The sequence below is a fragment of the Herpailurus yagouaroundi genome, unplaced genomic scaffold (assembly GCF_014898765.1).
Source record: "Herpailurus yagouaroundi ecotype Mexico unplaced genomic scaffold, PumYag 67525, whole genome shotgun sequence".
Classification (NCBI taxonomy): domain Eukaryota; kingdom Metazoa; phylum Chordata; class Mammalia; order Carnivora; family Felidae; genus Herpailurus; species Herpailurus yagouaroundi.
The window spans coordinates 3,121,044-3,148,578 of record NW_024420331.1 but is presented as its reverse complement, the minus strand read 5'-3'; the positions used below and the strand labels follow the sequence as shown (position 1 = coordinate 3,148,578).

At 51.1% G+C, this 27,535-nt stretch overlaps 1 protein-coding gene across 3 annotated transcripts in view; it reads left to right on the top strand.

The window, feature by feature from the left end:
* Window positions 1–24,622, top strand: part of CLCN4 (chloride voltage-gated channel 4) — a 59,919-nt gene extending 35,297 nt beyond the window's left edge. For all 3 annotated transcript variants that reach the window (XM_040467619.1, XM_040467617.1, XM_040467618.1), the window contains 7 exons: window positions 4,756–4,962; window positions 5,091–5,171; window positions 6,152–6,697; window positions 8,378–8,564; window positions 10,025–10,423; window positions 17,440–17,656; window positions 24,064–24,622. In XM_040467619.1, coding sequence (XP_040323553.1) covers window positions 4,756–4,962; window positions 5,091–5,171; window positions 6,152–6,697; window positions 8,378–8,564; window positions 10,025–10,423; window positions 17,440–17,656; window positions 24,064–24,154 — 1,728 coding nt within the window. In that variant the 3' untranslated portion in view covers window positions 24,155–24,622. The remainder of the gene's footprint in view (window positions 1–4,755; window positions 4,963–5,090; window positions 5,172–6,151; window positions 6,698–8,377; window positions 8,565–10,024; window positions 10,424–17,439; window positions 17,657–24,063) is intronic.
* The last annotated feature ends 2,913 nt before the right edge of the window (window positions 24,623–27,535 follow it).

The window sequence follows — 27,535 nt, the reverse complement described above, 5'->3', positions numbered from 1 at the left end:
GTTTTGCTCTTCTGGTGACACGGTAATAGCGATCCTTAAAAAGCTTGACTCCACATTCAGCGCATGCACTGTGAACGCACCCTTGTGGGCTCAGAGTTCTTACGTCTTTTTGCATTTTCGTGTAACCAAAGTGTAAGGGAAGTGACCTCATCGATCAGGAGGGATGCTTGAGATTAAACTTCCCACCTAGGAGGACCTGCTGGCTAGAATAATGAGAGTCGAGCTAATTCCCCAAAAGCCCAGATGCTGAAAATTTTGGCCAGAAATAAGTTCACCAGTTCTTATGTTATCACTACCATCGATGCAGTTCCGTTTTCCTTCAGGCTGGTGCTTCGGCAACGCCCCTAGGTGGTGGGGGTGGGGAGTTTCAAGATGTGGCCGACGGTGGCAACAGCCCCACGTTGGTCCCTGCTCCCCTGCGCCCACATTCTTTGCTGGTATTTGCCAGCACTGCCGCTGTTCCGGGCGGTTCACGGAAAGGGCCGGAGTAATTGAGAGACTGCCGAAGGAAAAGCGCGACATCGTCCCGTTCCGGGAAAGAGAGGGAGAAGAAAAAGACCTGATGCGTCATGTTGACTTTTTGACGGTTTGTATTAACACGTTACCGCAGGAACCTGAAAGGCAATCCAGTCGTGCTGCAGCGCGACACGGGCGTCCCTACAGCTCACGGGGCTGTGCGGAATCGCACAAGAGAAGCCACAGCGCTCGTGGGGGAGATGGCTCCAGGAGCACGACACGCAGAAACTCCGTCAGCGACACGTATAGAAAAGACAGAAAGCCAGTCGAAACAGTAGCCCGGCTTACACGTGTTAAATGGTTAAGAAATCTGTACTCGCCACTGAGCGTGTGACCTGGTAGACGTTGGAGGCACGTGCCGCGTGTGTTTTGTGCGCTCCCGCCGCTTTTCTCCCAGCTGAAATTGTGCATAAACAGACGCGAAATTTGCATTATGCTCAAGTTCTTCCCTAATGCATGAGTCACGTTGGAACAAATTTGTGTTTTCAAAACGAGCGCTGTGACCGAACCGACTGTGTTGTATTTGGTGTCTAAGAGCTGACGCACCCCAGATGACAGAAAGAGCAGACTGGTGTTGGCCTCTCAGTTTTATGATCCCACTGCCCGATGGTAGGCTGTTTTTTTTTTTTGGGTTTTTGTTTTTTTTTTTGACCCAAGTCGCCTTTCCAAAATGAGCAGGTGGCCAACGGGTATTGGAAAATTTCAGGCAGCAACAACCGGGGACACATGGCTCAGCTTGCGAACTTGTAGACAGACAGGGGGCTTGGAGGTGAGCTCTGTCTGTGAGGGGCCGCCTGCACTTGGTCTTGTCCAAAGCGGGCATCTATTTGTGACAGCTGAACCGGAAAGGAGTTAAGTCCTGAGTCGGGCATCACGTTTCCTGTGTGGCAAACGTGCAAGGCACACAGTGGTGTGGATGCAACGCAGAAAGGCAGTGTCGAGTGAGGAAAGGGGCAGTGGTATATCTGAAGTGTGATTCTATTTCTGCAAAGTCCGCAAACGGCCACAACGGAGCTGCACCCTGTTCAGTGACACACACGTACGCGGATGGTATAAAGGAAGGCAAGGAAACGATCGATTGGGCTCGGGAAGGAGGAAGGTTCCACCGAGGAAACAAACACGGGGCTTTCCTGGGTACCCATTCTTCTATCTGAAATGCGGGTACATGGGTGCTTGTTTTATTAATATGCTTTTGAGTCATATGTAACATGTAACAGATTGGTTTCTCAATTTATGAAAGAGCTCACAATGATCTTTGAAAGTACCACGAAGCCAAGGGCGGCTGTCTAATGAGGTTTCGGTCACCATGACTCAGTAGTAGCAAAATTTTCACTGTTATCACACTAGGGCTTGAAATTCCTAACCTCGGGGTGCAGTACCTACTCCAGCTCTTGGAGGAAAGGGGCAGAGGAGACAGGAAATGTGAGTGATTCATGCTGGAAAAGAACCTCCTAGTCAAGACCCAAGTGACTACATAAACTCACTTCACTCACAGTGAGATACAAGGCCGCGCGCCCTCATTTTAGCAAAGAGAGTAACTGCTCAGAGTGGACATTCCTCTGGAAACCTTTTTTGCAATGCAAATGTAGAGAACATTTATTTTGTGTGACACGTGCTCTTGTATAAGGCACATTGAAAAGTGCAGAGTAGTTCTTGGGGTTCCGGTGTCCCTCCTTCTCTGCCTGCTTTGTCCGTAGAACCACCGTTGACTCCGGAAGAAATCATGTCTTTTTAAAAGTTGCTTTGAATTGGGGCGCCTGGGTGGCGCAGTCGGTTAAGCGTCCGACTTCAGCCAGGTCACGATCTCGCGGTCCGGGAGTTCAACCCCCGCGTCGGGCTCTGGGCTGATGGCTCGGAGCCTGGAGCCTGTTTCCGATTCTGTGTCTCCCTCTCTCTCTGCCCCTCCCCCGTTCATGCTCTGTCTCTCTCTGTCCCAAAAATAAATTAAAAAGTTGCTTTCAATTGATGTTTCAGCCCGTTGCAAAACGCGAATGCGCACACCAACGTTCATTTACCAGAAAGGTTTTACAGTCAACACCGGCAAGTCCCAGAACCACTGCAATACATCTCGTTAAAGCCCCACTGGATTCGGTCTCTATTAATTCATATTAAGCAAGTGATTACCTTTTGGCATTTACTGGGAATGAATTTGCTTTCTTTAGTTCCTAATTTGATCGTGACAATTTTATAAAATCATTTTAGAGAATTACAAAATACCTATTACATTGTTCAATTCACCGCATGTCACGGCTGGCGGAGGCTCAGGTAATTTAGATGCTTGTAATTTTCTAAATGGTGTTACACTCTTAAACTGTACCCTAGGGTCCAAATCGACATTAACTAACTGACAAAAAATTATAGATAATTTTACTCGAGGCAACACAAAAGGGCAGGACTGCGGCAGGCATAATAAAACATCCCTTAAATAAAGGGATCTGGGATCCCCTGGGTGCGGGCTCACACAGGCCGACCACCACTAGTTAAAGACCACCTTAACCACCGCTAGTCTGTCTGCCATTAGTGAAAGGCTAGTTCAAGAAACACTGTCTGATGGTATCGCCAGAACACCCCACTTGTGCTTTTTCGGGTGCGTGCTTGCACGCTCGCTCGCTCGGTCTGTCTCCGTGAATTAAGTGTTCCATTCGTCCACCTTTAAAATTTTGAGGATTAGCTCACTTCGCGCACCCCCCCCCCCCTCGCCAAAGGTGACGTGGTGCCAGAGAATGTTTGGGGACCATCCCTTGAATACAGAGAAATGGGCTGCATTTTTGAATCACCCGGGGAGGCTGTAAAAATCCCCAGGCCCAGAATACACCGCAGACCAACTGCATCAAATCTCCAGGGGGAGAGCCGGTCCTCACTGGTTTCGAGCGCCAAGCTCAAGAAGGACTGTAATAGCTATTTGAGAAATTAATTTCTTGGCATAGCAATGTCCACCAGGAGGCACTTGGAAGATATGCCAATATCCTGACACTGACAAGAGATAACATTGTCCCGTTATGTATTTATGTGATGGGAAAAACAGAAATTGACCATGGATGTCCTTGGCTGACTCACTTATTGCAGACTTGTGAATTGCCAACTCAGACAGTAAACATTCACTCCATTTCAGCCAGTTGTAGGAGAAGTTGAAGGTAAAAAATTACCCATTGGTGATGCTTCTGGATCCAAAGAATAGGGATTTGGGGTGAGGAGGACTCCAATATATGAAATTAATCACTGAGATTGGCACCCAGTTGAATTCTAAAAGCGTAAGGCAAACCGCACCTTTAGCAGGAAAGCCATTATTTGGCTTTTATTTGGCCTTTTAAAATGCGGTAGATCTGAAAAAGGAGCAACATGACTCTACCTATAGTCCCAGAGTCCTTTTCAGTATGAGGGGGCAGGATTCTATGGAAGGCAAGGAGTCACTCTGAATGTAGTCACCATTACGTCCCCTGGAGACGCGTTATTAGAATGTTGAGCATCATCTTTTTCTGACATCGTATTAAGAATATTTTCAAACATTCAGAAAAGTTGAAATAATTGGGCAGTAAACCCCCATGCCCCTGGCCTGCTGCAGGGGTTAGCAGACTTTTCCAGTAAAAGGGCAGGGAATCCATATTTTAGGCTTTGTGAACCGAGAGGGAAAATCTAGCAACGGTTGTCAGTAAAAGGTTAGTAGTCTGGTTTACACATTCCATTTAAAAATGTGAAAGCACCCTGAGTTCGTGGGTCATACAAAAATGGGCAGTGCGCTGGATGTAGCCAATGGGCCGCAGTTTGCAGACCCCGACCTATGGTTCAGTTGCCATTTTGTTCTGTTTGCTTTGTCACACAGTCAGCCAGCTTTCTGTCTCTTCATCTTGGATGTCCCTCAATAATAAAAGATTAAGAGTTAAAATCAATAGCTACATGTCTCTCTTCAACACAACGGAGGATAACGTGAACAGGGTTAAAATGGCATAAAGAAAATGAGACCCTGATAATCGCTCCTTCAGTTCTCATTATGGTCTCTTATTACTTTAGAAAGTCTCCAGATTTGTTATGCATTGAATGGTTTCAAGTTATCATTAATAAAAAAAGATTATATACTATTACAAATTCTGTTAATATGAAATCCTAGCCAAATCCAGAACGAAAGTAACCTGTCCTTGGTATGATCGCGTGAATCTAGTGGGGGGCAGGGGGGACTCGTCACTTTCCTCGCTGTGGCATTGAAGCGGCTCATTCCACCTCGTTCTCTGTGCTCTGTTTCAGATAAAGACCATTTTGAGCGGCTTCATCATCAGGGGCTACTTGGGGAAGTGGACCCTGCTGATCAAGACTGTCACCCTGGTGCTGGTGGTGTCCTCGGGCCTGAGCCTCGGGAAAGAAGGGCCGCTGGTGCACGTGGCCTGTTGCTGTGGCAACTTCTTCAGCAGCCTTTTCTCCAAGTACAGCAAGAACGAGGGCAAGAGGCGCGAGGTGAGCAGGCTTCCCTCGACCCCCGTCCACGGTGACAGCCTCTTCTGGAGGTCCTGGCCCCGTGTCCCCTGCGCACGCATGTCTGCACGACAGGTCTCGGGACCTATGTGGCACTCTCTGCCTTACAGGTGCTCTCGGCTGCCGCCGCTGCTGGAGTTTCCGTTGCCTTTGGGGCTCCAATAGGAGGTGTGCTTTTCAGCCTTGAGGAGGTGAGACGGGGCGGGATTTGTGGCCTGAGAGGTCAGGGGCGCGGAGGGCCGGCACGGCAGTAGGCTCTCAGGGCTGTGTTCCAAGGGGTATTGACCGCAGCTCATTAAGAAGCCCCAGTTCTTGCAGTTAAATACCTGTTTTCAAGTATCAATTTCAGAAATTGCCGGTGTAATTTTTTTTTTTTTTTTTTTTTGTTTGAAGTTGGCAGTCTTTCTCGTAGCCAACCTAGCGGGGCATTTCTGGTTGTGGCAAGCCGAATGGATCTATTCCAGGGGTCAGCCAATGTTCCGTGCAAAGGGCCAGAGAGTGACTATTCTAGGCTTTGGGGGGTCTTACAGTCCCGGTGGGAACCTGTCAGCTTTGCCATTGTAGCGGGGAAGCGGCCGCAGACAGCACTCACGTGAATGGGCATGGCCGCCTTCCAATAAAACTTGCCTTATGGATGCCAGAGTGTGGATTTTATATGATTTTCACGTGTCACAAAATATTGTTTTTCCTTTTGAATATTTCAGATATCACAAGATGGTTCTCCCCCCTCCCCACCCCCCAACCCCCGCAAGCATTTAAAAATGTGAAAACCATCCTTAACTCCTGTGTCCTACAAGTACATTTGCTGGGCCAGGGTTTTCCAACCGTCGACCTGTTCTGTTGTCTGTAGAGTCAAATCCGGGGCTTTATGTGCCTTCAGGAGGGTCTTGGTGACATAAACAGAAGTATAATGAAATATTTCCATTCCTCGTAAAAAATAGCTCAAACACATCGTGACCAGCATCGATTCCACTTTAGACACACGGTCCTTTAAATACCTCCGTTGGTGCATCTTGGTCCTAATTGAACCTACTTTGAGGAAGCGAGTACTGCCCATCTTTGGTCTGGGTGTGACCGTGACACTAAGCGCCAGCGGGTGGCTGCGGGTCGGAGGCTGGGGCTTTGCGCAGCCCTTTCTTCAGCCGACTAACTTTCTGCTTGTCCGTCCCAGGTCAGTTACTACTTTCCCCTGAAGACCTTGTGGAGGTCCTTTTTCGCGGCCCTGGTGGCGGCCTTCACGCTGCGATCCATCAATCCCTTTGGGAACAGCCGCCTCGTTCTTTTTTACGTGGAGTATCACACGCCCTGGTACATGGCCGAGCTCTTCCCCTTCATCCTGCTCGGGGTCTTTGGGGGCTTGTGGGGAACGCTCTTCATCCGCGGCAACATCGCCTGGTGCAGGAGGCGCAAGACCACCAAGCTGGGCAAGTACCCGGTGCTGGAGGTCATCGTGGTGACCGCCGTCACCGCCATCATCGCCTACCCGAACCCGTACACGCGCCGGAGCACGAGTGAGCTCATTTCCGAGCTGTTCAATGACTGCGGGGCCCTCGAGTCCTCCCAGCTGTGTGACTACATCAACGACCCGAACATGACGCGGCCCGTGGACGACATCCCGGACCGGCCGGCCGGGGTGGGGGTTTACACAGCCATGTGGCAGCTGGCCCTGGCACTGGTCTTCAAAATCGTCATTACCATCTTTACCTTCGGCATGAAGGTGAGTGAACGGGGGAAGGAAGATGTGGGGGCACCTCCTGTCCTTCTGGGGATAGCGCCCTGCTCGCCAAAATGAACTCAGGATGGGGGCGCCTTGGGGGGCTCAGTCGGTTAAGGGTCCAACTCTGGATTGTGGCTCAGGTCACGATCTCACCGTTCCTGAGTTCGAGCTCCACACTGACGGGGCAGAGCCTGCTTGGGATCCTCCCTCTCCCTCTCTCTCTCTCTCTCTCTCTCTCTCTCTGCCCCTCCCCCACTTGTGCGTGCCCTCTCGTACTCTCTCTCTCAAAGTACATGAATAAACTTCAGAAAAAAACCAAAAAAATAAAATCGTGATGGGAAGGGAAAGGGGAACCGACCTTTATCAACCGTTCTGTTGTGCCGGGCACTTGACATTCTTTTAATCCATAAGAAGCAATGCTTTTGATAAACCAGCCTGTGAAATAGAGATTTTAATCCCTTTACAAGTGAAGGAGCTAAGGCTCAGAGTATGTCGCTCATACGGAGATGTGGACAGCTCGAGGAATTTTCACAAAACGTACGTTTGTGTCATGAGCACCCAGGACCAGAAGCCAAACGTTTCGAACCCTGCAGAGCCCCTGTAGTGTTCGTTACTGTTGCTTTCTGTGTGGGACTTTTAGGATTTGTTTCTTTTTATAAAGTCTAAGAAACTGGGTACTTTGGTGTGTAATGGTCAAATGCGAACCTGAATTTTTGCCTTAAGAACAAGGATGGGTGGACTTTATTAAACGGCCAACTCTCTCTGACGCATCGTCTCCTAGCAAATGGATTATTTGCGTGTCTGAGAAAGACGTTCGCGGCCTCTTCCGGTGCCTGCTGGGAGAAGTCTCCTTGGCATTTACGGGGAGTTAAATGCCTAGGGATCGGGGGCATCTCAGAAAGGAAGTTTCTTCAGGAACATCCCAAACTCTAGAAATCGTCCTCGAGGATCCAGACTTACCTGGTGTGTGGGAGGGAGCATCAAGGCGACTCCCGGTCGGGATTGCCAAGCAACGCGACGTCTCCGCGAACACGGAGAGTCAGGCGTGTTCTGTTGCGCGCGTCTGATCACGCGATAAAACGCGTTTCCACACGGCAAAACGTGAAGCACGCTACCACCGACATCTCCCAGTTTACTGCCAGTTTACGTAGTCTGTTTCTTTGCTGCCTTTCACCTGGCTCGGCCCGTGAAAAGCTCCGCAAGGTGCAGGGCAGCTGCTCCGAGCGGCTTTGTGTGACCTGTGAATGGCCGCGCGCCCTTCTTCTCCATTCTCACGCTGGGGCTTGACATTTCATTTCAAAAGCTAATCTGGCGCGCAAGGACAGAGAGAAAGTGGGGAGTATCTCAAGTGGCCGATGCTCACTTTGAATGTCATTTGCAGCGGGGCTTGTCATTCTTTAATGCGCAGCAGGGGAACCAGGCCCGCCTCCCAGGGAGAGGAGACGCAAGTGTAAAAGTGCGTCCTGTCCAAGTCGCAGTAGCTGGGCCTGGCTCAGCGGGTGAAATCCCTTGTCCCGCCTTTTGCCAGCTGACCCCTGTTGGGAAGCGTTGCACCTCCTCTGAAGACTGAGGCAAAATGCAAGCTTGTTGAGGGGGGGGAGCGCTCACTGGGAGTGGGGTGTGGACACACGGACTCCTCCATTCATGCTTCTTTTGCCTGTGTTCCCCCCTCCCCCGGAGATCCCATCGGGTCTCTTCATCCCCAGCATGGCTGTGGGCGCCATGGCGGGCAGGATGGTGGGAATCGGCGTGGAGCAGCTGGCTTACCATCACCACGACTGGATCGTCTTCAGGAACTGGTGCAGGCCCGGAGCGGACTGCGTCACCCCCGGACTTTACGCAATGGTGGGAGCCGCCGCCTGCCTAGGTACAACCCCCGGGGGGATGGTGCGGGCTGCATGGAGCGCTCGGGCTACTGTGGCTCTGGGCACCGGCGAGAAGGAAGGCAGGGACTCGAGTGCTGGCATTCTCAGGATAGGCAAGCTCGCGTTGCCGTCACAAGGAAAGCCCTAAATCTCCTTGGCTTAGCGCACCAAGGCATGTATCTCACTCGTGATGTGCAGTCGACTCTTGTATACTGTGCACGAGTATCCTTTCCTTTCCGTGGTCTATTTAGTGCCATGTTTTGGCGTTTTTATGCTTTCGGTTAATGATTCTGCTGTTTTAAATGGCCTCCAGCCACATTGCTGTCTGGTGACCCGAAGCACAGGAAGGCTGGGACGTGGCTTGCAGAGAAAATAGGGGTGTGGAGAACTCCCTTCGGGCACGAGTACGGTGCTCGTGGCTGTGAGTTCAGTGTTAACGAGTCATCTACACGTCCTAGATAAGGTGTCTTTAAACAGAAATGCACATAAAATAAGGTTCGGTGTTGACTGGGTCACAAAAATGTGACCAGAAACTCGCAGAAACCTAACCTTACGTTTCCCATAGGGCAGTGATTGAGTGTTTGCTCATACAGTGTTCGTGGCAACTTTATACATCATAGCCACCACGAACAGTGAGAATCAACTCTGTGTGTGTGTGTGTGTGATGTGACTTATTAGAGGGCTTTTCTCCACTCCGTCATGCAGGGCCCAGGGTGATGGAGTCTCCATCTGGCAGCTGTACCATCTAGAAGAGTGGTTTTCACCTGGGGGCACCTGTGCCTCTCAGGAGCACTGGACAACGGAGGAGTCCTTTCCGGTTGTCACACCTACGGGGGCGGTGCTACTAGCATCTAGTGGGCGGTGGCCAGGGATGCTGCTAAACATTCCAGAGTACACAGTGCAGCCCCCACATCAAAGAAAGATCCAGCCCCAAGTGTTCCTAGTGCTGAGCTCGAGAAAGCCCAGTGTAAGCTCATTGGGTGATTAGTAGGAGTTGGTATGGAGTCTCCTTTTAAATACCGAGGGACACAGAATTGGGTCCCTCTCCTGTCTGCAGCTCCTACGAATCTCTACAATTTTCTAGCTCGTGGGGTTCTGGAAGAGAGCCACATTTGCTGTGTCAGAAACCTGCATAGCCCACATAGGATCCCCTTCCCAAAGAGCCAGGCACGTGGTCTTGGGTAGACAGACAACCCTGTTGTCCCTCACTGAAGAAAAGCCCGCCCCCCCCGGCCCCCCGGCGCCCCCCCCCCGTCAGAAGTGACGTGCGGCTCCCTGAGGGAAGGCCGCATTTGACAGCCTGGCCTCCGTTGCAGAGGCCCGCCATGGGCAACCTGGACGACCGTCTCTTCAGAATAGGTGTCAGGAGTATTTATAGCCAGCTTGTCCATTTCCATAGTTCATGCCCTCGTGAGGGCCCGGAGATGGGCTTTCAGAACTGTACTCCTCTCTTCGGTTGCAGGCGGGGTTACCAGGATGACGGTGTCGTTGGTGGTCATCATGTTTGAATTAACGGGTGGCCTAGAGTACATTGTGCCCTTGATGGCGGCAGCCGTGACCAGCAAGTGGGTGGCCGATGCCTTTGGGAAAGAAGGCATCTACGAGGCTCACATCCACTTAAACGGGTACCCGTTTCTGGACGTGAAGGATGAGTTCACCCATCGCACGCTGGCCACTGACGTCATGCGGCCGCGGCGCGGAGAGCCACCTCTGTCCGTGCTCACCCAGGACAGCATGACCGTGGAGGACGTGGAGACGCTCATCAAGGAGACCGACTACAACGGCTTCCCGGTGGTGGTCTCCAGGGACTCCGAGCGCCTCATCGGATTTGCCCAGAGGAGGGAGCTGATTCTTGCAATAAGTGAGTAAAGAGAGGGGATGTACTGAGAGGGGGAACGGTAGCCTCTGTGGCCCCTGAATTCTCAAAGGAGGTAGAGTGCAGAGGCCAGAGGGCTCGAAGCCAGGGGCTCTGCGCATTTCGCATTCACATCCCCTGGGCATCTGGTGGAAATGCAGATTCCGATTCAGTAGATTTCGGGTGGGGCCCAAGACTCTGCGTATATATTTTTTTAATTTGAGAGAGAGAGAGAGAGAGAGAGAGAGTGTGTGATCCGGGGAGAGGGGCAGAGGGAGAGAGAGAGAGAGTGAGGATCCCAGGCAGGCCCCACGCTCAGCACAGAGCCTGACGTGGGCGTGACCTGAGCCGAAATCGAGGGGTGGACACCCGAGCGACTGAGCCACCCCGGCCCCCCCCCCCCCCCCACCGCATTTCTCCCAAGCTCCTGGTTAATGGTGATGCTGCTGGTCCTCAGGTCCTACTGGCAGGGACGACGCCTAGGGAGAGACGTGCTTGGCTGGAAAATGAGCGCCGCGTTTGCACGCAGCCGAGGGGCCCACTGCTGCTAGGTGGCCGGCTGCGGCTGCTGCCTCTTTTAGGGAGTTGTCAGGTAGAGCCCGCGAGGATTGAGGTGTGAGAGCCCGGCCCGGCCCCGGGCAAGCTGGTCTGGGACACAGGCTTTCAGGCGGGCTTACCGACTTCTGTGGTGAGTTCTTTGTCTCAGACGCCTCCCCTCCCCCACCGCCGGGCACCACACAAGCCCTTCACTTTGCTTGGTGGCATTATGTCCCGTCCCATTAGTTCGAGACCCTCGTGGGTCAGTTCCCTGTGGTGCTCTTCCTCCCTGTGCGCTAAGTGAACTCTGCTGGGCTGAGGGGCAGGCTGTCGTGTTGGGAGAGGAGTGAGTGGATGACGCCCGGGGTCGGGGGGGGGGGGGGCCGGTGCCAGAGACCCATAGGTCCGAGAAGCAAGCCTGCGGGCACATCAGCCTAGGGGTGCCTGCACGGAAAGGGGGGCAGGAGGTAGAAGGATTCCCAAGAGAAAGGTCTGGGTGTGAGGCACGTGGAGACCTAAGAAGGAGGACAGTGAGCTCGGAGGCCCCCTCGGGGTGGGGTCCCACCCGTGGCATGTGGCCAGTACAAGTGCCGTCTGGCTCAGCACGCCTGCTCCCATGATCTGCTCCTGGTTCCGGCAGCCCACGGTGGGCCCGAGGCACGGCCCCTGTGGACACTTGATGACTTTACCACGTACCCTGTCTTCCAGCGTACCAGTACCAGTACCAGTACCAGGGGGACTGGCGCGGTCGGGCTGCAGAACGCCTACTGGGAACACACCTCCACCAGATGACCATTTGCTTTTCCCTGCCCTTGGTTAACTATCTCTGTGGCTCCTTTTGAGTTTCCAAAATCTCTTTGTGATGTTAAATAGCTTTTAAAATATCTTTAGGAGCGCCTGGGTGGCCCTGTGGGTTAAGTCAGACTTCAGCTCAGGTCGTGATCTCAGGGTTCGGGGTCGTGAGTTCGAGTTCCGCATCGGAGTCTGCACTGAGGGCACAGAGCCTGCTTCGGATTCTCTCTCTGCCTCTCCTCCACGTGCACGCGTGTCTTCTCTCTCTCTCAAAAATAAAGAAACGTTAAAAAATAGCTTTAAGGTATCTTCGCCAAAGGCTTTATAAAAATAAGTTTAGATAAGCCGCGTCCTTTAATTTGTGCTTACGCGCTCAGTGATGCTTCTCTTTATTATAGGTCCTGTCGCTTATCAGGTAGGTGCCTTTGGGCGTAAATATTGCCTTATAGATAACGGGATCTGTTTTAAGCTGTATAAGTAGGGTAGGGTTTGTTTTAAAATAATGTAATCAGCAGCCTTTAAAAATCCATTCAGTCCCTAAAATCTTTTAAGCAAAGGTTGAAATTTAAAAACTAAAGTAATAAATGTCACCGGCTCCATTACCTATTGTGTAGCTCCAGGCACACCTGCTAAGAGACAGCTTACTAATTTCGCTGAAAGCCATTACCGTAATCAAGTGGGAAGCAGTAATTGTCATCAACCGGTTAGAGAAGAAATTTAAGCTTGCCGACGGAGCGCTCTCTTAGAAGCTATGTTTGGAATGTCTGAAGAGGCAACACGCCGGGTAAATAATACCTGTATGCTTTCAATCAGACCGATAATAGTATAGAAGCTGCTGTTTACGTGGTTTGTGGAAAGGCGAGGAGTGTTTCGCTCTGAGCAATCAGAAAAACTGTTTTCCTGATCTGTGGAAACAGAGGAGTCCCTGTACTCGGGTGGAGAAATATGTGACCGGTATTTGCAGAATTATGTGACCTTTCATGAAGATAGAAGTATGACTTTAGCATTTCACTAGTGACTGTCTCATGCCAGTTTCATTTGCAGGGGAATTAGCAGAGATTCTAGACAGGTAGATCCCAGACAGCCTGTGTAAGAACGCTAACTGAGGCAAATGAGGATTTTTCTTACGTATCCTGTTAAAATCATAGCAGCTGCTCACACGAAGCTGAAAACGTTTTGTTATTTTCAAACATCTCTGGAATGCCCAACCATAGCCGTCGTCCTTGTTAAAAGAGCGATTCGTTAGCCCCGCGAAGGACACATGGCCCACTTCCCCCATCACATACTGACACATGGGGCCGTGTGTGACCCTCGTTCAAATTCCCAGTAAATGGGACTTTTTGCCTTTCAGTGCCATTTGCAAATGTGAGGCTCTTTCTGTGCTCAGCAGGGCTCAGACTCTTCTAGTCTTGAATTCTGCAATTAGGTGAGGACGGGTTCAGAGAGGACTCAGCGGGAAGCCGCAAAGATGATTAAAGGGATGGAAAGTTGGAGTCACAGGCAAGAGTTAAGGGAATGCTCCTTTTTTTCATCTGGTGGATGATTTAATGATGATTCTCTAGCATGTGGAAGATGCTTACTTACAGAAAGGGATCTACGGCCAGAACTGAACAAAGTGTCAGATCTGTTGGAAGGGCTATTTAGGGATAAAGCGGTTTCTTCCTGGGAGGGCCGTTGATGATTGGAATAGGCCACGGAGAGCGGTGGTATCATCTGCTTTCTGCTGGGCTTAACACACATGTACAGAGGGACTTCTCCATGCCGCGGCAAACTGGAACTTATAACATCCTCTGCTTTTTCTTCGAGATGGTTTTTTTTGCAATCCCATCTTTGTACTGGCCACCACTCCGGTTGCTTTCAGTTTTCCATTTTAACCTTTCGAGTTAATTACATCTGTCATATGGGAGCATTATTGATGGACGGGATGGTCGAGTATTATCTCTCTAAAAACATGTTACTCTAAAGTAGAGCTTCTCAACCTTAACACCATTGACATCTGGAGCTGGATCATTCTTTTGTGTGAGGGCTCGTCCTGGGCACCGAGAGACGTTTAGCAGCACCCTTGGTCTCCCATCACTGGGTGCTAGTAGCAACACCATCCCCCAGTTATGAGGACCAAAAATGTCTCCAGATATTTCCAAACGTCCCCTAAGGGTGGGGGCAGCATTGCTCCCCGTTGAGAACTGTTGCTGTGGAGCCATGATAATAGCCTACTGAACATATGATTATTTCCAGTCTTAAAATTTCTTGGTCTGTCATAGTTTGTGAAATTTACTTTACCAGCACCCTATTTTTTATTTTTTATTTTTTTAAAATGTACATCCAAGTTAGTTAGCATACAGTGCAGTAATGAGTTCAGGAGCAGAATCCAGGGGTTCATCACCAACGTATAACACCCAGTGCTGATCCCAACAAGCTTTCTCCTCAGTGCCCCTCATCCATTTAGTCCATCCTCCCACCCACAACCCCTCCAGCAACCCTCAGTGTGTTCTCTATATTTAAACGTCTCTCATGGGGGCGCCGGGGTGGCTCAGTCAGTGAAGCATCCGACTTAGGCTCCGGTCAGGATCTCACAGTTTGTGGGTTCGAGCCCCACATCGCGCTCTGTGCTGACAGCTCAGAGCCTGGAGCCCGCTTCGGATTCTGTGTCTGCCTCTCTCTCTGCCCCTCCCCCACTTGTGCTCTGTGTGTCTCTCTCTCTTTCAAAAATAAACATTAAAAAAGTAAAAAATAAAAGTCTCTTATGTCTTGTCCTCCTCCCTGTTTTTATATTATTTTTGCTTCCCTTCCCTTATGTTCATCTGTTTGGTATCTTAAATTCCACATGATACTTTACCAGCACTCTTATCTGTACTTGGCATTGTCATGGTATTGTCTGCTAGAAAATGGAATGTCAAGTTGAATAGCCTTAGCAAGTACTCACAAAACGTACCTCATTTTTCAGGAGCGGTGGCCGCTGACACTAGTTCTGGTAGAATATATAACAAATCTTCTTGATTAAGAACAGTTTAAGTGATCTTTAAAACAACTAAAAATGGAGTTTATTACATTTTTATGTTTTTATTAAAATTTTTTTAATGTTTATTTATTTTTGAGAGAGAGACAGAGCACGAGCAGGGGAGGGGCAGAGAGAGAGGGAGACACAGAATCCGAAGCAGGCTCCAGGCTCCCAGCTGTCAGCACAGAGCCCGACGCCGGGCTCGAACTCCCGAACCGTGAGATCATGACCCGAGCCTAAGTCAGATGCTCAACCGACTGAGCCGCCCAGATGCCTCTGTTACATTTTTATTTTTAAAAGTAATACATACTCATAGCATATTGGGGAAATCAGAAGTAAAAGGGGGAAAAAAAAGATACCCACTTTCTCAAGACCATGGAAAGCCATGGTTAATAATGTCTAGTGCATTTCCTTCTTGTCTTTTAGGTCTTTTACATATGTAAACCTGGGACTTTTTTTGTTTGGCTTGGTTTTGCTTTTTTTTTTTTCGACACGAGTCTTCATGGCTCCCTGGGGTCTGGGAGTCTACACTCTTGGTAGCACGGGATCATCCCCTGGGCGGGAAGTTGGTTTAAGCTTTCCCACGGGGACTGTTTCTTGTGCACGCGCCATGTACTGGAACAGCTCTGGGAGCCGGCAGGACAGGGATGGCAGTAGCCGGGCTGTGCCCCCTGTGAGCGCACAACGTGAAGTTTGTTGTAGGCATCTTGGTGACCGGTGAAGATTTCTTATCTGAGCCGGAAGTAGATGGCTCCCCCCAGCGATGCAAAAAGCTTTCTTGCTGGTTCTTCTGTTACTGGCCGGAGCGCCCCCGCCCCCAAAGTCTGAGCATTGAGATAAGTCCCGATAACAGAATTCCAGAGTGGCCTGACAGACCCTTCCGGAGAGAGCGGCAGTTGCCACTCTTGGAGTGACAGGGAGCATAGCTCATGTCTCCGGCTCGGACGCCGGCCGACGCCTTTGATTCTCGTTCGTGGGCTTTCCTTCGCAGCACCTCCTACGTGGGATGGGCTGGGTTCTACATGGCGGGCGGACCCGCGTCCGCCAGACACTTAGGAGACCTACTCACTCATTCATTGGCTTAGTGATGCGTGCGTTTGGCGGATATCTGTTTTGTGCCTGCTGGATACCAGGCATTGTCCAGGCACTGGGAATGTACTGGTGAGCCAGAAATCACTGAACTAGCTGCTATTAGAATCAGGGCTTCTAACCCGATCGGGAGATTCAGAGGAAATCTATAGGGTGGGTATTCATTTCAACAAGTAGACTGGACAGCTCACGAAGTCGTATTGGGTTTTACAAGGGGTTCAGCGAATCACGTGTTCAGTTCTCGACTGAGGTATGTGGCTTGATCCAGTCCTGAGAAGGATCCATCCTCGACCCAGTCAGCCTGACTGTTGGAGTCGATGGCATTCTTGTCACGTGGGCCTTTCAGAGACTTGGTCGGCCTGTGAAAGTGAGCCCGAGTCTGTGCTGACCGTTGTGTCCTCACCTTAGTGCCTCCGGCCGGAACCATCTTGATGGAGGAGAGAAAGGTGCGGCGTGCGTGATGTGACATCACGTGCCGGCATTTGCCCAGGGGGCCCTCTGTTCCTCTTTTAAACAGAGACCCCTTTTCAAACTCAGCCTGACCCCGAATGCTGCCAGTTTTCCATTAGAGTACTATTGCAATAAATGGCCTGAGAGTAGGCAGTTAGAATTTTATTTTTCAAAGAACAATATAGGTGAATAGTAGTCTTTGAGAAGGCAAGAAATGTATTATCGAAACCAGGATCCATTTTAAGGCAGGCCTCACACTACATTTTTCCTAACCTTTTCCCATGAACCAAAAGAAAGATTAAAATTCCAACAGAAGGAAAATCGCCTTGGAGAAATATCTTGAGACCGATGGATTTATTTCATGTGTGACTTAAAATAGCCTGGGCTTCTAGTACTGCAGAAAGCTGTGTTTCTAATGAGTTCCTGTTACCCTGCTTTTCTTCAGCTGGCTTTTGCGTGGCCTTGCCTACAGATAGAAAGAGGCTAATTGTTACCATCACAGTTTTACTATCTGTCTTTGAGGAATCCCCAACACGGTCCATTTTTAAGAGAGGAGATCCGAGAGGTGGGGGGAAGGTGGCTTTTCTGGGGTTATTTCTTTGGTCCCAAGGGCCATATTTGGGATTGAGCTGCTTTTCTGGGCTGGGAGCCTAGGATGGTCCTATGGTTTTTGTTCCTCTCGGGATTCATAATGCCACTTGGGCCAGTTAAAAGTTAGTTTGTAAGAAAAAAACCCCAACTTATTAGGGTCGTTGGGCAGCTCAGCAAGGCCTCTTGTCACGTCCAACCTGGGCCCATGATGAGGTGAGGGACTGTTAGGAAAGCAAGGGTGGAGGGCCCTGGAGGCCGCGAGGAGGCAGCACGCTCTCCCCAGGAAGCCACCCTGCTCAAGCCCGCGTGTCGAGACTTTGGCAGTGAACGATCAGGTCACAGCGTGGGGACCCTCGTAGGGCACTCGCTTCAGAGAGATGCCGATTTTACAGATGTTTGCCTGCAGCCCCTCATTAGGAATGTGGCGTTCGCCCTCTGAACCCCTTCCCTGTGGGGGTCTAGGGTGTGGATGGAGGGCAGACGTGTGTCGGTGCGGGTGCGGGGCCGACGGAGTTGCTAAGCACGGGCCCTCGTGTGGCTTATCGTTCCCGCTCGCCCATTGCAGAGAACGCCAGACAGAGGCAGGAGGGCATCGTGAGCAACTCCATCATGTACTTCACGGAGGAGCCGCCCGAGCTGCCGGCCAACAGCCCGCACCCCCTGAAGCTGCGGCGCGTCCTAAACCTCAGCCCGTTCACGGTCACGGACCATACCCCCATGGAGACGGTGGTGGACATCTTCCGGAAACTGGGGCTCCGGCAGTGCCTGGTGACGCGCAGCGGGTGAGTGTCCGGACAGGCGCGGACGGGCTGCGTGCTGGGGCCGCACTCTGAGAACAAGAGGAATGAGACACGGCCACGGCCGTGCAGGGCCTCGAGGTTGCCCGGGGCGGATGGGTACTTGGGACAGGGCATCGGGAAGCTGCGGCGAGCTAGCGCGTCGAGCAGGACCTGACCGTGACCGGGAGCTTTGGGAGCTTGGCGTGGGGCCCGGGAAGATGCGAGAGGCTTGGGGGCGGGGGCGGGGGGGCCGTCTGGCCTGAGGCTGAAGGTCGGTCAGAAGGGGGAGGAGCGCATTCCTTGCAGCCCAGGGCCCCCGTGCAGGGAGCTACGAAGCACGGGCTGATGAGAAAAACAGGGTCGTGTGTGCAACACGCCACGGTGGCGCGTGCGCACGCACACACGGTGGGAACCTGCTAAAAAAAAAGTAGCACGGCTTTTGCACGTTAGATGGTCAGGAAAACACAAATACTACAACAACGGTAGCACTTTACCTTGAAGACGACTTGAAGTTGTTTTGTAGAGGTAGGTGTCGTGAGGGCTGCAGCTTGCGAGCTCTGTACAGTCGGACCTCGCACGACACCGGGCTGGGGGCGCCAAATTCCCTCGCGGTCAGAGATCACGTAGAACTTTTGAATCCCCAGAACCGTAGCTGCCGAGAGCCTGCCGTTGACCCGAAGCCACACCGAAAACGTAAACAGTCGATTAACACGTTATTTTGTCTGTTCTATGTATTATATACCGTGTTCTTACGGTAAGTAAGCCAGAGAAAGTGTCAGTAAGAAAATCCTAGGGAAGAGACCCTACGTTTATAGTACCGTACTGTACTTCTTGAAACAAATCCGCATATAAGTGGACCTCAGCAGCCCAAACCCGTGTCGTTCAAGGGTGGGCTGTATTCCTGTGCCCCTGGCTTCAGCTGGGTGCAGTTTTCTGCACGCACCTGGAACGCGTCCGGATGAAATCACCCACATGCAAATGTGGAGTTCACATCGTGCTCAAATTGCTCAAATTACTCCCTAATATAGCAGTCTGTTCAAAACAACCTCGCGTTTTCACAACAACGGTTACCGTAGAGCTGAGAGATTTGGCGGCCCCGTGGCATCGTCTCTGCCGTGGCGGAGGTGTACCTCTTGCTTTGTGTAACCGCCGACCGGGAAACTGGCATTTCGAAGATCAAAGGTTCATGATGGCGGGAGAGGTGCGGCGCTTCGAGGGCCATTCTTTGGGCTCTGCGGTGCTCCCTGAATCCCACGGCTTCAGCAGCTTCGGTGGGGGACGAGATTGGCTGAGTGAGGGTGGCCTGGAGCATAGGGTCGGCTGCCCGGCTTACTCCTCTGTAGACTGAGAAGAGCCGGGGCATGGGTCCTGGAGACTCCGGCCCCTAAGTGCACTCGGGGCCTTAACTCCCTAACGTAGTTTACGTTGCAGAGCCCGTGCTCCAGTTTGACCCGACGGTTCTAGACCAGGGCGATTTGGCTCCCCCCTAAGATTTTGGGTGTCACAACTGGACAGGGGATGCTCCTGGCATTTAGGGGGTAGAGGCATGGGACGGCCCCCGTTGCAACAAAGAGTCCCTGGCCCAAAATGTCACCAGCCGTGGAATTGAGTGACCGGGGACTAGATGCCTGGGAATAGCCACGTGAGTGCTCCTGGTTCCCTTGTTTCCTTCCTGCTGTCCCGGCCACAGCAGCGTCGGGCCGTACGAGGGGCCGTATGTGCGCACTGGCCCCGAGAATTCCCAGCCCACGCGACGAGCGTCCTCAGCTCTGGCTGCAGCCAGGGTGGGTGTCTTGCACACAGGAGGGACGATCAGTAAGGAATAAATACATGTTTGGGGCTAGAGATCACTTCCGCTGGTGTATTTGAAAGGAACTCGGTGGATCGCAGAATCCCCCTGGGGATTCAAGCTCCAGGTTAAACCGGGAGTGTTGGGTCCACTGCAGTCAGTGACTGATCCCTTAGGTCTGGGAGGGGCCTGCGAATATATATTTCTAGCAAGCTCCCCGGTGCTGCTGCCGGTCAGGACTCCACTTTGCAAAACCCTGAAGCCCATCTACATACTTGAGTTTCTAGTGCTCGGCATAAATACCACTGTGATCGCCCGCCGAGTCTCAAGTGCCTAGCAGTTTCTCTTTTCCTTTAAAATAATAATCCGATGTCAGTTATCGTGGAATTTCCAGTTCTGGCAGGAAATTCTGCCCTTAACGCCCGCTCACACCTCACGCAGCCCCATGAGGTTTTCCTGTGAAGATCTGGGTGCCGAAATTGGCTCCGAATGTTCTGCGAGAAAACAAAATCGCACTCTCTCTCGCTCTACATATTTTAAACAAACACAGATGCTGATACGTTACTGCTGGCAAGGGATCCTTGTTTGCGGGCCTTTCATCTCCTCGGGCTTTCAGCCAGGACAGGCATGTCTTGAGCCAGCTTGCGTTTTTGATGTATTCCGTCACCATGTGCCTTCCCTGCTCGCGGGGAGAGCCCCAGCTCGCCCTGTCGACCTGCATCGTCTGCAGGATTTCTCGGGGCCTGGGGGTCCAAGGTAGTCTTGAAACCAGACCAGGAACCACCGAAGTCTTTGTCCCCACAAGGCCCGAGTCTGGGAACTTCCGGTGGCGGAGACTGCATTTGGGTGGGGTCTTCCCCCCAGAGGATATCGCGAAGGGAAGGCGGGCAGGGGACGTTGTGTCCGCCTTCCCTGAGTCTGCTAGGCGGGCCCCCGGGACTTGGACGGATGGCCTTCTCAGAAGAGCCTGGCTACCCTCATCTCATACGTTCACGGTCACAGATTGGCCACTCCCCAAAGGGGCTGGAAGTTTGAACACTTGATTTTAGCCAAATAGGACATTTCACGCCACTAATGATCTCCGCCGGGTCTGATGTCGCCTCCTTCTTGTAGATGTTGAGCTTTCTTCTTTCGCAGCGATTACCGTTGCAGGCCAAGGCACAATTTATGCCTGAGGCCGAGGCAGCTCCTGAAGTCACATGTCCCCGGGAGTGTTGTGAGCAGCTTGACTTGGAGGTGCTGTAGTTACAGAGCTTTAAGGGGAGGCTGCCTGGACCGCTCCCCGGTGAAGGTGGGGCAACAGAACCAGGCCTCGGGGATAAGGGAGGGGCGCGCGGAATAGAATCCCTATCGCTCTGCAAACAGGAGCAGGTCAAACTTTTTCAAAGCAACACTGCCTTAATCACCATCTTACTGAGCATCTGTTTGAGACCCGGAGAAAGCTCAAGAGGTATCTAAAAACGAATAAAGCCAGGGAGTTTGTCATCTACTAGGGAATGTGGACACACTCCAGTTCAGGTGGTACTACCCAGGTGTTCTAGAGAGGAATGTCCTGAGCCAGGCTTTCAAGTAGAAAACGTCCGAGGACAGGGGCGTCTGGGGGCTCAGTCGGTTGAGCGTCTGACTTCGGCTCAGGTCATGATCTCGCGGTTTGTGGCGTCGAGCCCCGCGTCGGGCTCTGGGCTGACAGCTTGGAGCCTGGAGCCGGCTTCGGATTCTGTGTCTCCCTCTCTCTCTGCTCCTCCCCGACTTGTGCTCTCTCTCTGTCTCTCAAAAATGAATAAATGTTAAGAAAAAAAAGAAAGAAAACGTCCCAGGACAAAAGAGCGGTGTCGGTTGAGAGACGGTCTGCTTGGCGATCGCCAGCAGCAGAGCCCTCCCTGCCTCACGCAGACGGACGAGCGCCCTGTCGGCGCCCTGTCTCTGCGGACCCGACTGCTCACACCCCTCCCGTTTGTCTTCCCACCACACCTCTGCTAGTGGCGATTGTAGGCATAAGCTGCTCGCCTGTTTCCTGTCCCTTTTTGATTTTAAATGCAATGGAAGAACGGCTGGGGACTGAATTGTATCCCCCCAGATTCCTATGTTGAAGCCCTAACCTGCAGCATGACCGTGTTTGGAGATGGAGTCCTTAAGAGGTAAGGGTGAGTGAGGGCGCGAGGCCGGGGCCCTAATCTGATAAGACTGGCGTCCTTAGAAGAAGAGGAAGAGGCAGCAGGGCTGTGGGGACACGGCAGGAAGGTGGCTGTCTGCAAGCCAAGGAGAGAGGCCTCCGGAGACCCCAAACCTGCCACCACCTTGACCCGGGCCTTCTAGTCTTGGGAACCGTGAGAACAGTCATTTCTGTTGAGCCACCTCATCTGTGGGGCGCTGTTACGGCGGCCCGAGCTAAGTCCGGCTTCAGTAGAACAGCATCTTGCTTTACTGCGTTCTGATAAATTTTAGAAATGTATTTCAGGTCATCTCTGAACTCAGTTGAAGCCAAGTGACTCTAAACAGCTGGGACAGAAAACAGTTCCCGGCTTTATCCTTCTTCACCAGCACCCCTCTCCCTTCAGGCAACCACGTTTCTCCCACAAGGGTGTTTTCTTTAATTAATGGACTATTTTTTTTTGTTACATTTATTTATTTTTGAGAGACAGAGTGAGACAGAACATGAGCGGGGGAGGGACAGAGGGAGAGGGAGACACGGAATGTGAAGCAGGCTCCAGGCTCCGAGCTGTCAGCACAGAGCCCGACGCAGTGCTTGAACTCACGAACGGTGACATCATGACCTCAGCTGAAATCAAGAGTAGTATGCTTAACTGACTTAGAGGCCCCCAGAAAATTATTTTTGTTTTTTTATTAAAAATTTTTTTAAATGTTTAGTTTGGAGACAGAGAGAGACAGACTGTGAGCTGGGGAGGGGCACAGAGAGAAAGAGAGGGGGACACAGAATCTGAAGCAGGGTCCAGGCTCTGAGCTGTCAGCACAGAGCCCGGCGCGGGGCTCGAACCCGCGAACCACGAAATCATGACCTGAGCCGAAGTTGGACGCTCAACCGACTGAGCCACCCAGGTGCCCCTAATTAACAGACTATTTTTTATTAGAGCAGTTTTGGGTTTACAGAAAAACTGAGCATAAAGTACACAGTTCTCATATATCCTCTCATCCCTTCAATTTCCCTTGTTAATGTCTTGCACTTGTTACATTTGTTGCCTCCCGTGACCTGATATTGACGCGTTAACTAAGGTCTGTAGTTTAGGGCTCACCCTTGCTGTTGTACATTCTGTGCGTTCTGATCAATGGAGAATGACCTGTATCTTTATCGTGTCGTACAGGGTAGTTTCACTGCCCTGAAAGTCCTCTGTGCTCCTCTTCATCCCTGTTCCTTCCCTCTAAGCCCTGGCAACTGCTGATCTCTTTACTGTCTCCATAGTTTTGACTTTTCCAGAATGTCATCGAGTTGGAATCGCACAGTATGTAGCCTTTTCAGACTGGCTTCTTTCATTTAGTGATGTGCATTTAAAGTTCTTCTATGGCTTTTCATGGCTTGACAGATCATTTTTTTTCAGCGCTGAATAATACCCCACCGTCTGGACGGACCACGGTTTATGTATCCATCACCTTGAGGAGGCCATCTTGGGTGCTTCCGAGATTTGGCAGTTGCGAATCAAGCATACATCATCATCTTCTTCTTTTTTTTTAAGCATTTCTTAAAGTTTATTTATCTATTTTTGAGAGAGAGCGAGCGAGCACAAGCGGGGGAGGGGCAGAGAGAAAGAGGGAGGCCCATAATCCGCAGCAGGCTCCAGACTCTGAGCTGTCAGCACAGATCCTGACGTGGGGCTGGAACTCACAAACGGTGAGATCATGACCTAGGCTGAAGCTGGGTGCTTAACCGACTGAGCCACCCAGGTGCCCCACAAGCATACATCTTCTAAGAGTTAAGGAAATTCTTTTATATAACCACTAAACCATAATTATGCAAGATGAACAATAACTCAGTGTATCGTTCAATATCCAATTCATATCAGATTTCAATCCAGAATTCCTTCAAGCTTCACACATTGCATTTGGTTGTTTTTCCTCTTTAGTCTTTAGTCTAGAACAGTCTCTTGTCTCTTTTTGTGTGTTATGTATAACATAGATTTTTTTTTTTGAAGAATCCAAATCAGGAGTCTCACATTCTGAATCTGTTTGATTGCTTCCTCGTGGTTTGATTTGCTATAAGTAGTTTCTGGCGATATGCCACCGTAGATGACGTCATAATGTCAGCTTTTCCAACCTTGTTGATGATAAGCTCTATCTCATGAGGTGGTGGCGGCTGGAGCCCTCCATTATAAGGAGACATTTTTCTCTGTGTACGTCATCTGTGGATGGATACTTTCGGGAATTTTTTGTTTTCCAGTGACCATTGGCTGAGTGGTTTTGGAGTCCATTGATAATGGGCGTCGATCGGGGCATCTCTCCTCTCTACCTACGTGCCGTTGGCCAGAGCTCACTCAGTTGTCCCCACCCAACTGAAGGGAAGCTCGGAAGTGTCTCTGTGTGTCCAAGTGGCAAAGTCACTGGGGTTTAGGACATGCGTGGGTCAATATTGTAAAGCTGACCTCTTTTCTGTATTTTGTTTCTTCTCCAGGAGACTTCTTGGCATCATCACGAAAAAGGATGTTTTGAGACATATGGCCCAGATGGCAAACCAGGACCCTGAATCCATCATGTTTAATTAGAAACAAGGTGGCATTTATTTTGAGAGAAACACAACTGTGTCATTTTAAAAGAAATAAACAAATGATATGTTATTATCCTAATGAACGATTATACGCTAGGGGCAGTGGAAACAAAAGCTTTGTTTGAACGAAAGGAGGATAAAACCTGGTGTGTGTGTGTGTTTTTTTTAAAGACATCCACGAGTAGGCATTTTATAGCTTTAACCCCTTATGAGTTTCCAGCTGTGTTTCTTAATGAGTTTATTAACTGCCGTGGGAGCATGTGGGTGGGTGTAAACGATGTGGTTTGTACAAGGACACAGAACACAAATGCTGAGTCAAGAAACGCTTGCCCCTTCTGTTTAAGGCTGTTTGGGAAGCTTTGAGTCTAAGAGGCCAAGGGGTATTGGCCTGTCAGCATCTTTATTTATTGGTTCCCGAAGCGTTGCTGCTATTTTACTGAATTGGATTAAAGATGTTTGCACTTACTTTGTCGGAAAAGAAAAAGAAATTAAATTTGAACCGAGTGAAAGCTGCACGAATGCCAGTGGGCTCACTCGTGACCATCCCGTTGTCTTGCTCCTGCTCTCATCCGTCTGTGCACCAACATCCGGGGGCTTCTGCTCCGCTGACTATGAGAAACCCTTTCTCGGTGCAACACCAGCATTTCGGGACCACACCGTGAACTCACTGTTCGAGCGTTTAGTGCTACGCGTGTTTCCTCCCACACGAAGGGACCCGCCGCGATTTTGAGGGTATACGCACCTGCTCATGGTTTCGCGTCCCTGTTGTATGTACCTCACTTGTTGATCGCCGTGGCCTGTGCATTCTTAAATATTGATCAGTCCGGCACTTTCCACGGGCCATATCCTGTATGCTGCCAGCTTGCCGTAAGCGTGCTTCAATTTCCAGATAGCGTACGTGAGAGTCAAAGCCGGCCACCCAGTGTTACTACTTATTTTTCCTCTCAGCTCTTATTAAATACGGCTGCAGGGAGGGTGAGGCATACGAAGTCTCAGTGGGAACTCCTCCAAATGGATTGCGAGAGAAATGCTAAATTGATTCTAAATCTGTTCCATTATCTTCTCTGTAGGATGCATAACGTCCGGCTCTAATGTCTGAGCGCGCGCTTTCGTGCTCGCGGTCAAAGCACAGAAGGGCAGAGTTAAATTGGAGACCGCCACTTGGAGCACTGGGCGCCTTCGTGTTGAACTTAACGGTGCATTTGTCCCTTTAGTCGGGACTCGGCTCTTTTCTGTGAGAAGGAACCGAGCCGCGGTTCCGGTCCGCTGTGGCACCGGTGTGAGTACGTCCGCCCCCGGGAGCCTGTCACGTGTGTCCCCGCTCCCCCCTTCTCACCGAGTGGCCCGCGCCCTTTGCGATCTTGGTCTCGGATATTGACGTGCCAGGTGTGTGTCTGGCGGCCAGAGAGAAATCCCACGAACAGTGATAAGCTGAACGAGAAACCGGGGGTCGGGCACTCTCGCGTGTCTCCACATTACCACCCAGCAGCCGTACGCTTTGCTATTGTTGTCTGCCGTCCTTCGTCCTCTGGCTTGTAGCCTCAGAGTCACAGGCCGGGTTCTCTGTTACCCGGCTGCCAGCCAGGCCGTCGGCTTCCTAGGCACAGAGCGGGAGGAGGAGACACGTGGCAGGGTGCGATGCCTGTTCCCAGGAAGCAGAACTTGCCCACGGGTGCCCAGCTGATGTCCATTGGCTGGACTTTGGTCCCGTGACTCCCCCTGGCTGCACGTGAGTGTGGGAAGAAGTTTTAGTGAGGCCTGGTACTCTCTGAAGGACCTTTGGATTCTTCTAACAAGGAAGAGGGACTGGTGCTTGGGAGGGAAGACTGTCCCCTGGACTGGATGCCATCATCATGTCTCTGTTGGTGTCCTCCCTGTCCTCCTTACTCTCTTTCTTGCCACACCCTCCAGACATTCTCCTACTCGCCGAGCGGTTCCCCACCCCTTCTCTCAGATCTGACCTAGAACTCCCAATCGGAAGCCGTCATTTCTCAGCCCTCGTAAAAATGCTCATCTTGTATAAAAACCTAGCGACTAGCGGCTTTCTGTGAAACTTCTGGTTGATACAAGAAAATGTACTGCTGTGTCCTCTGGGTTCAAAAAAGTGAAGTCAGATCGTGCTGACAAACACTGGAAAATTTGTTTCTGTGATCGGTTGGCCCCCTCCAGAATGATATCAAATAGCCACTTCAGTGTGGAAACACTGGTCAGTACTAGAGAATTTGATCTTGGTGTCCCGTTCACGGCACGTTAAGTGTCGAGTCACAGATCCCAATATTAGTGTTGTTACTGGGGTTTCCATGGAGCGTGTGCAAGTGAAGCTGGGTTCTCCTGGACTTGAAATCCTACGAGGTCTTAAAGATTGCTTCACGTAGTTCCCGCTAACTCCCGCGTGGCCTCCCGAAAGAGTGTTAGTCACAGCCTGGATTTGTATAATCCAGAAAGCCCCTTCAGCTAAAACAGGGAGCTTCAAAAGGGAACACGAAACCATGAACGGATAGCCAAAGGGTAGTGAAACCACAGAACCTTCTTCCTCCTCCAGATGAGGCCATAGAGGAATGAAGGGATAGTTTACTCCACGCCCCGCCCCCCCCGCCGGTGCCCCCGGCCCGCCCCTCGTGCTCTGTCCTCCTCCCAGGCCTTAGTGTAGAAGAGGTCTGCAAATTCACGGCAGACCATTGGGAGTGTTACTTTGACGCAAATAGCCTTGTTTTCCTTCATGAGTTGAACCTTTAATTTGTCGTGGGGTTCAGGCTCTTGGCAACAGAAGGCCATGGTCAGACAGGCAGGTGAAGGTCAAGGGTGGGAGAATTTGCAGCGGGGCTGCCAGAGCTGGTTGCCTTCCTCCCGTGGAGCCCGAGGTCCCCTGTGCGGTCCACTCGCCTGCTGGCCCCGGGCTCTCACACAAACTCCAGGGGGAGCAGGCTTCCGAGCTGTTTGTCAGTCTTTCTTGTAAAAGTACGCGGGTCGGGATTCTGAAGGGATTTGCTGTAGCCAAATGTAGAACCTTGTCTATCTGGCGATCTGATGAGCGGGAAGAGCACAACTGGGATGTGGAAGTAAAATAAACGTTTCTCAGAACGGTGTGTTTGTTTCTTCTTCCAGAACCAAACCCTTTAGACTTCTGTAGAACTTTCTGGATCCTTTCTGAAGCAGTGTTTTATGTAAAGAAACGTAAGTGCGGGACAGAATCGGAGTTCTCTAACAGAGCACGTCAACCTATTTCTTGCCCCCCCCTCTCCACTAGTAAGGAAACGTGCTGTAGAAGGACAGACATCATAAAGAACATCCTGAGGGGGACACACGGATTTCTTGCGTGTTTCGGTGCCCCCCCCCCCCCCCCCCCGGGAAGGGGGGGGGGGGGGGGGCATTTATGGAA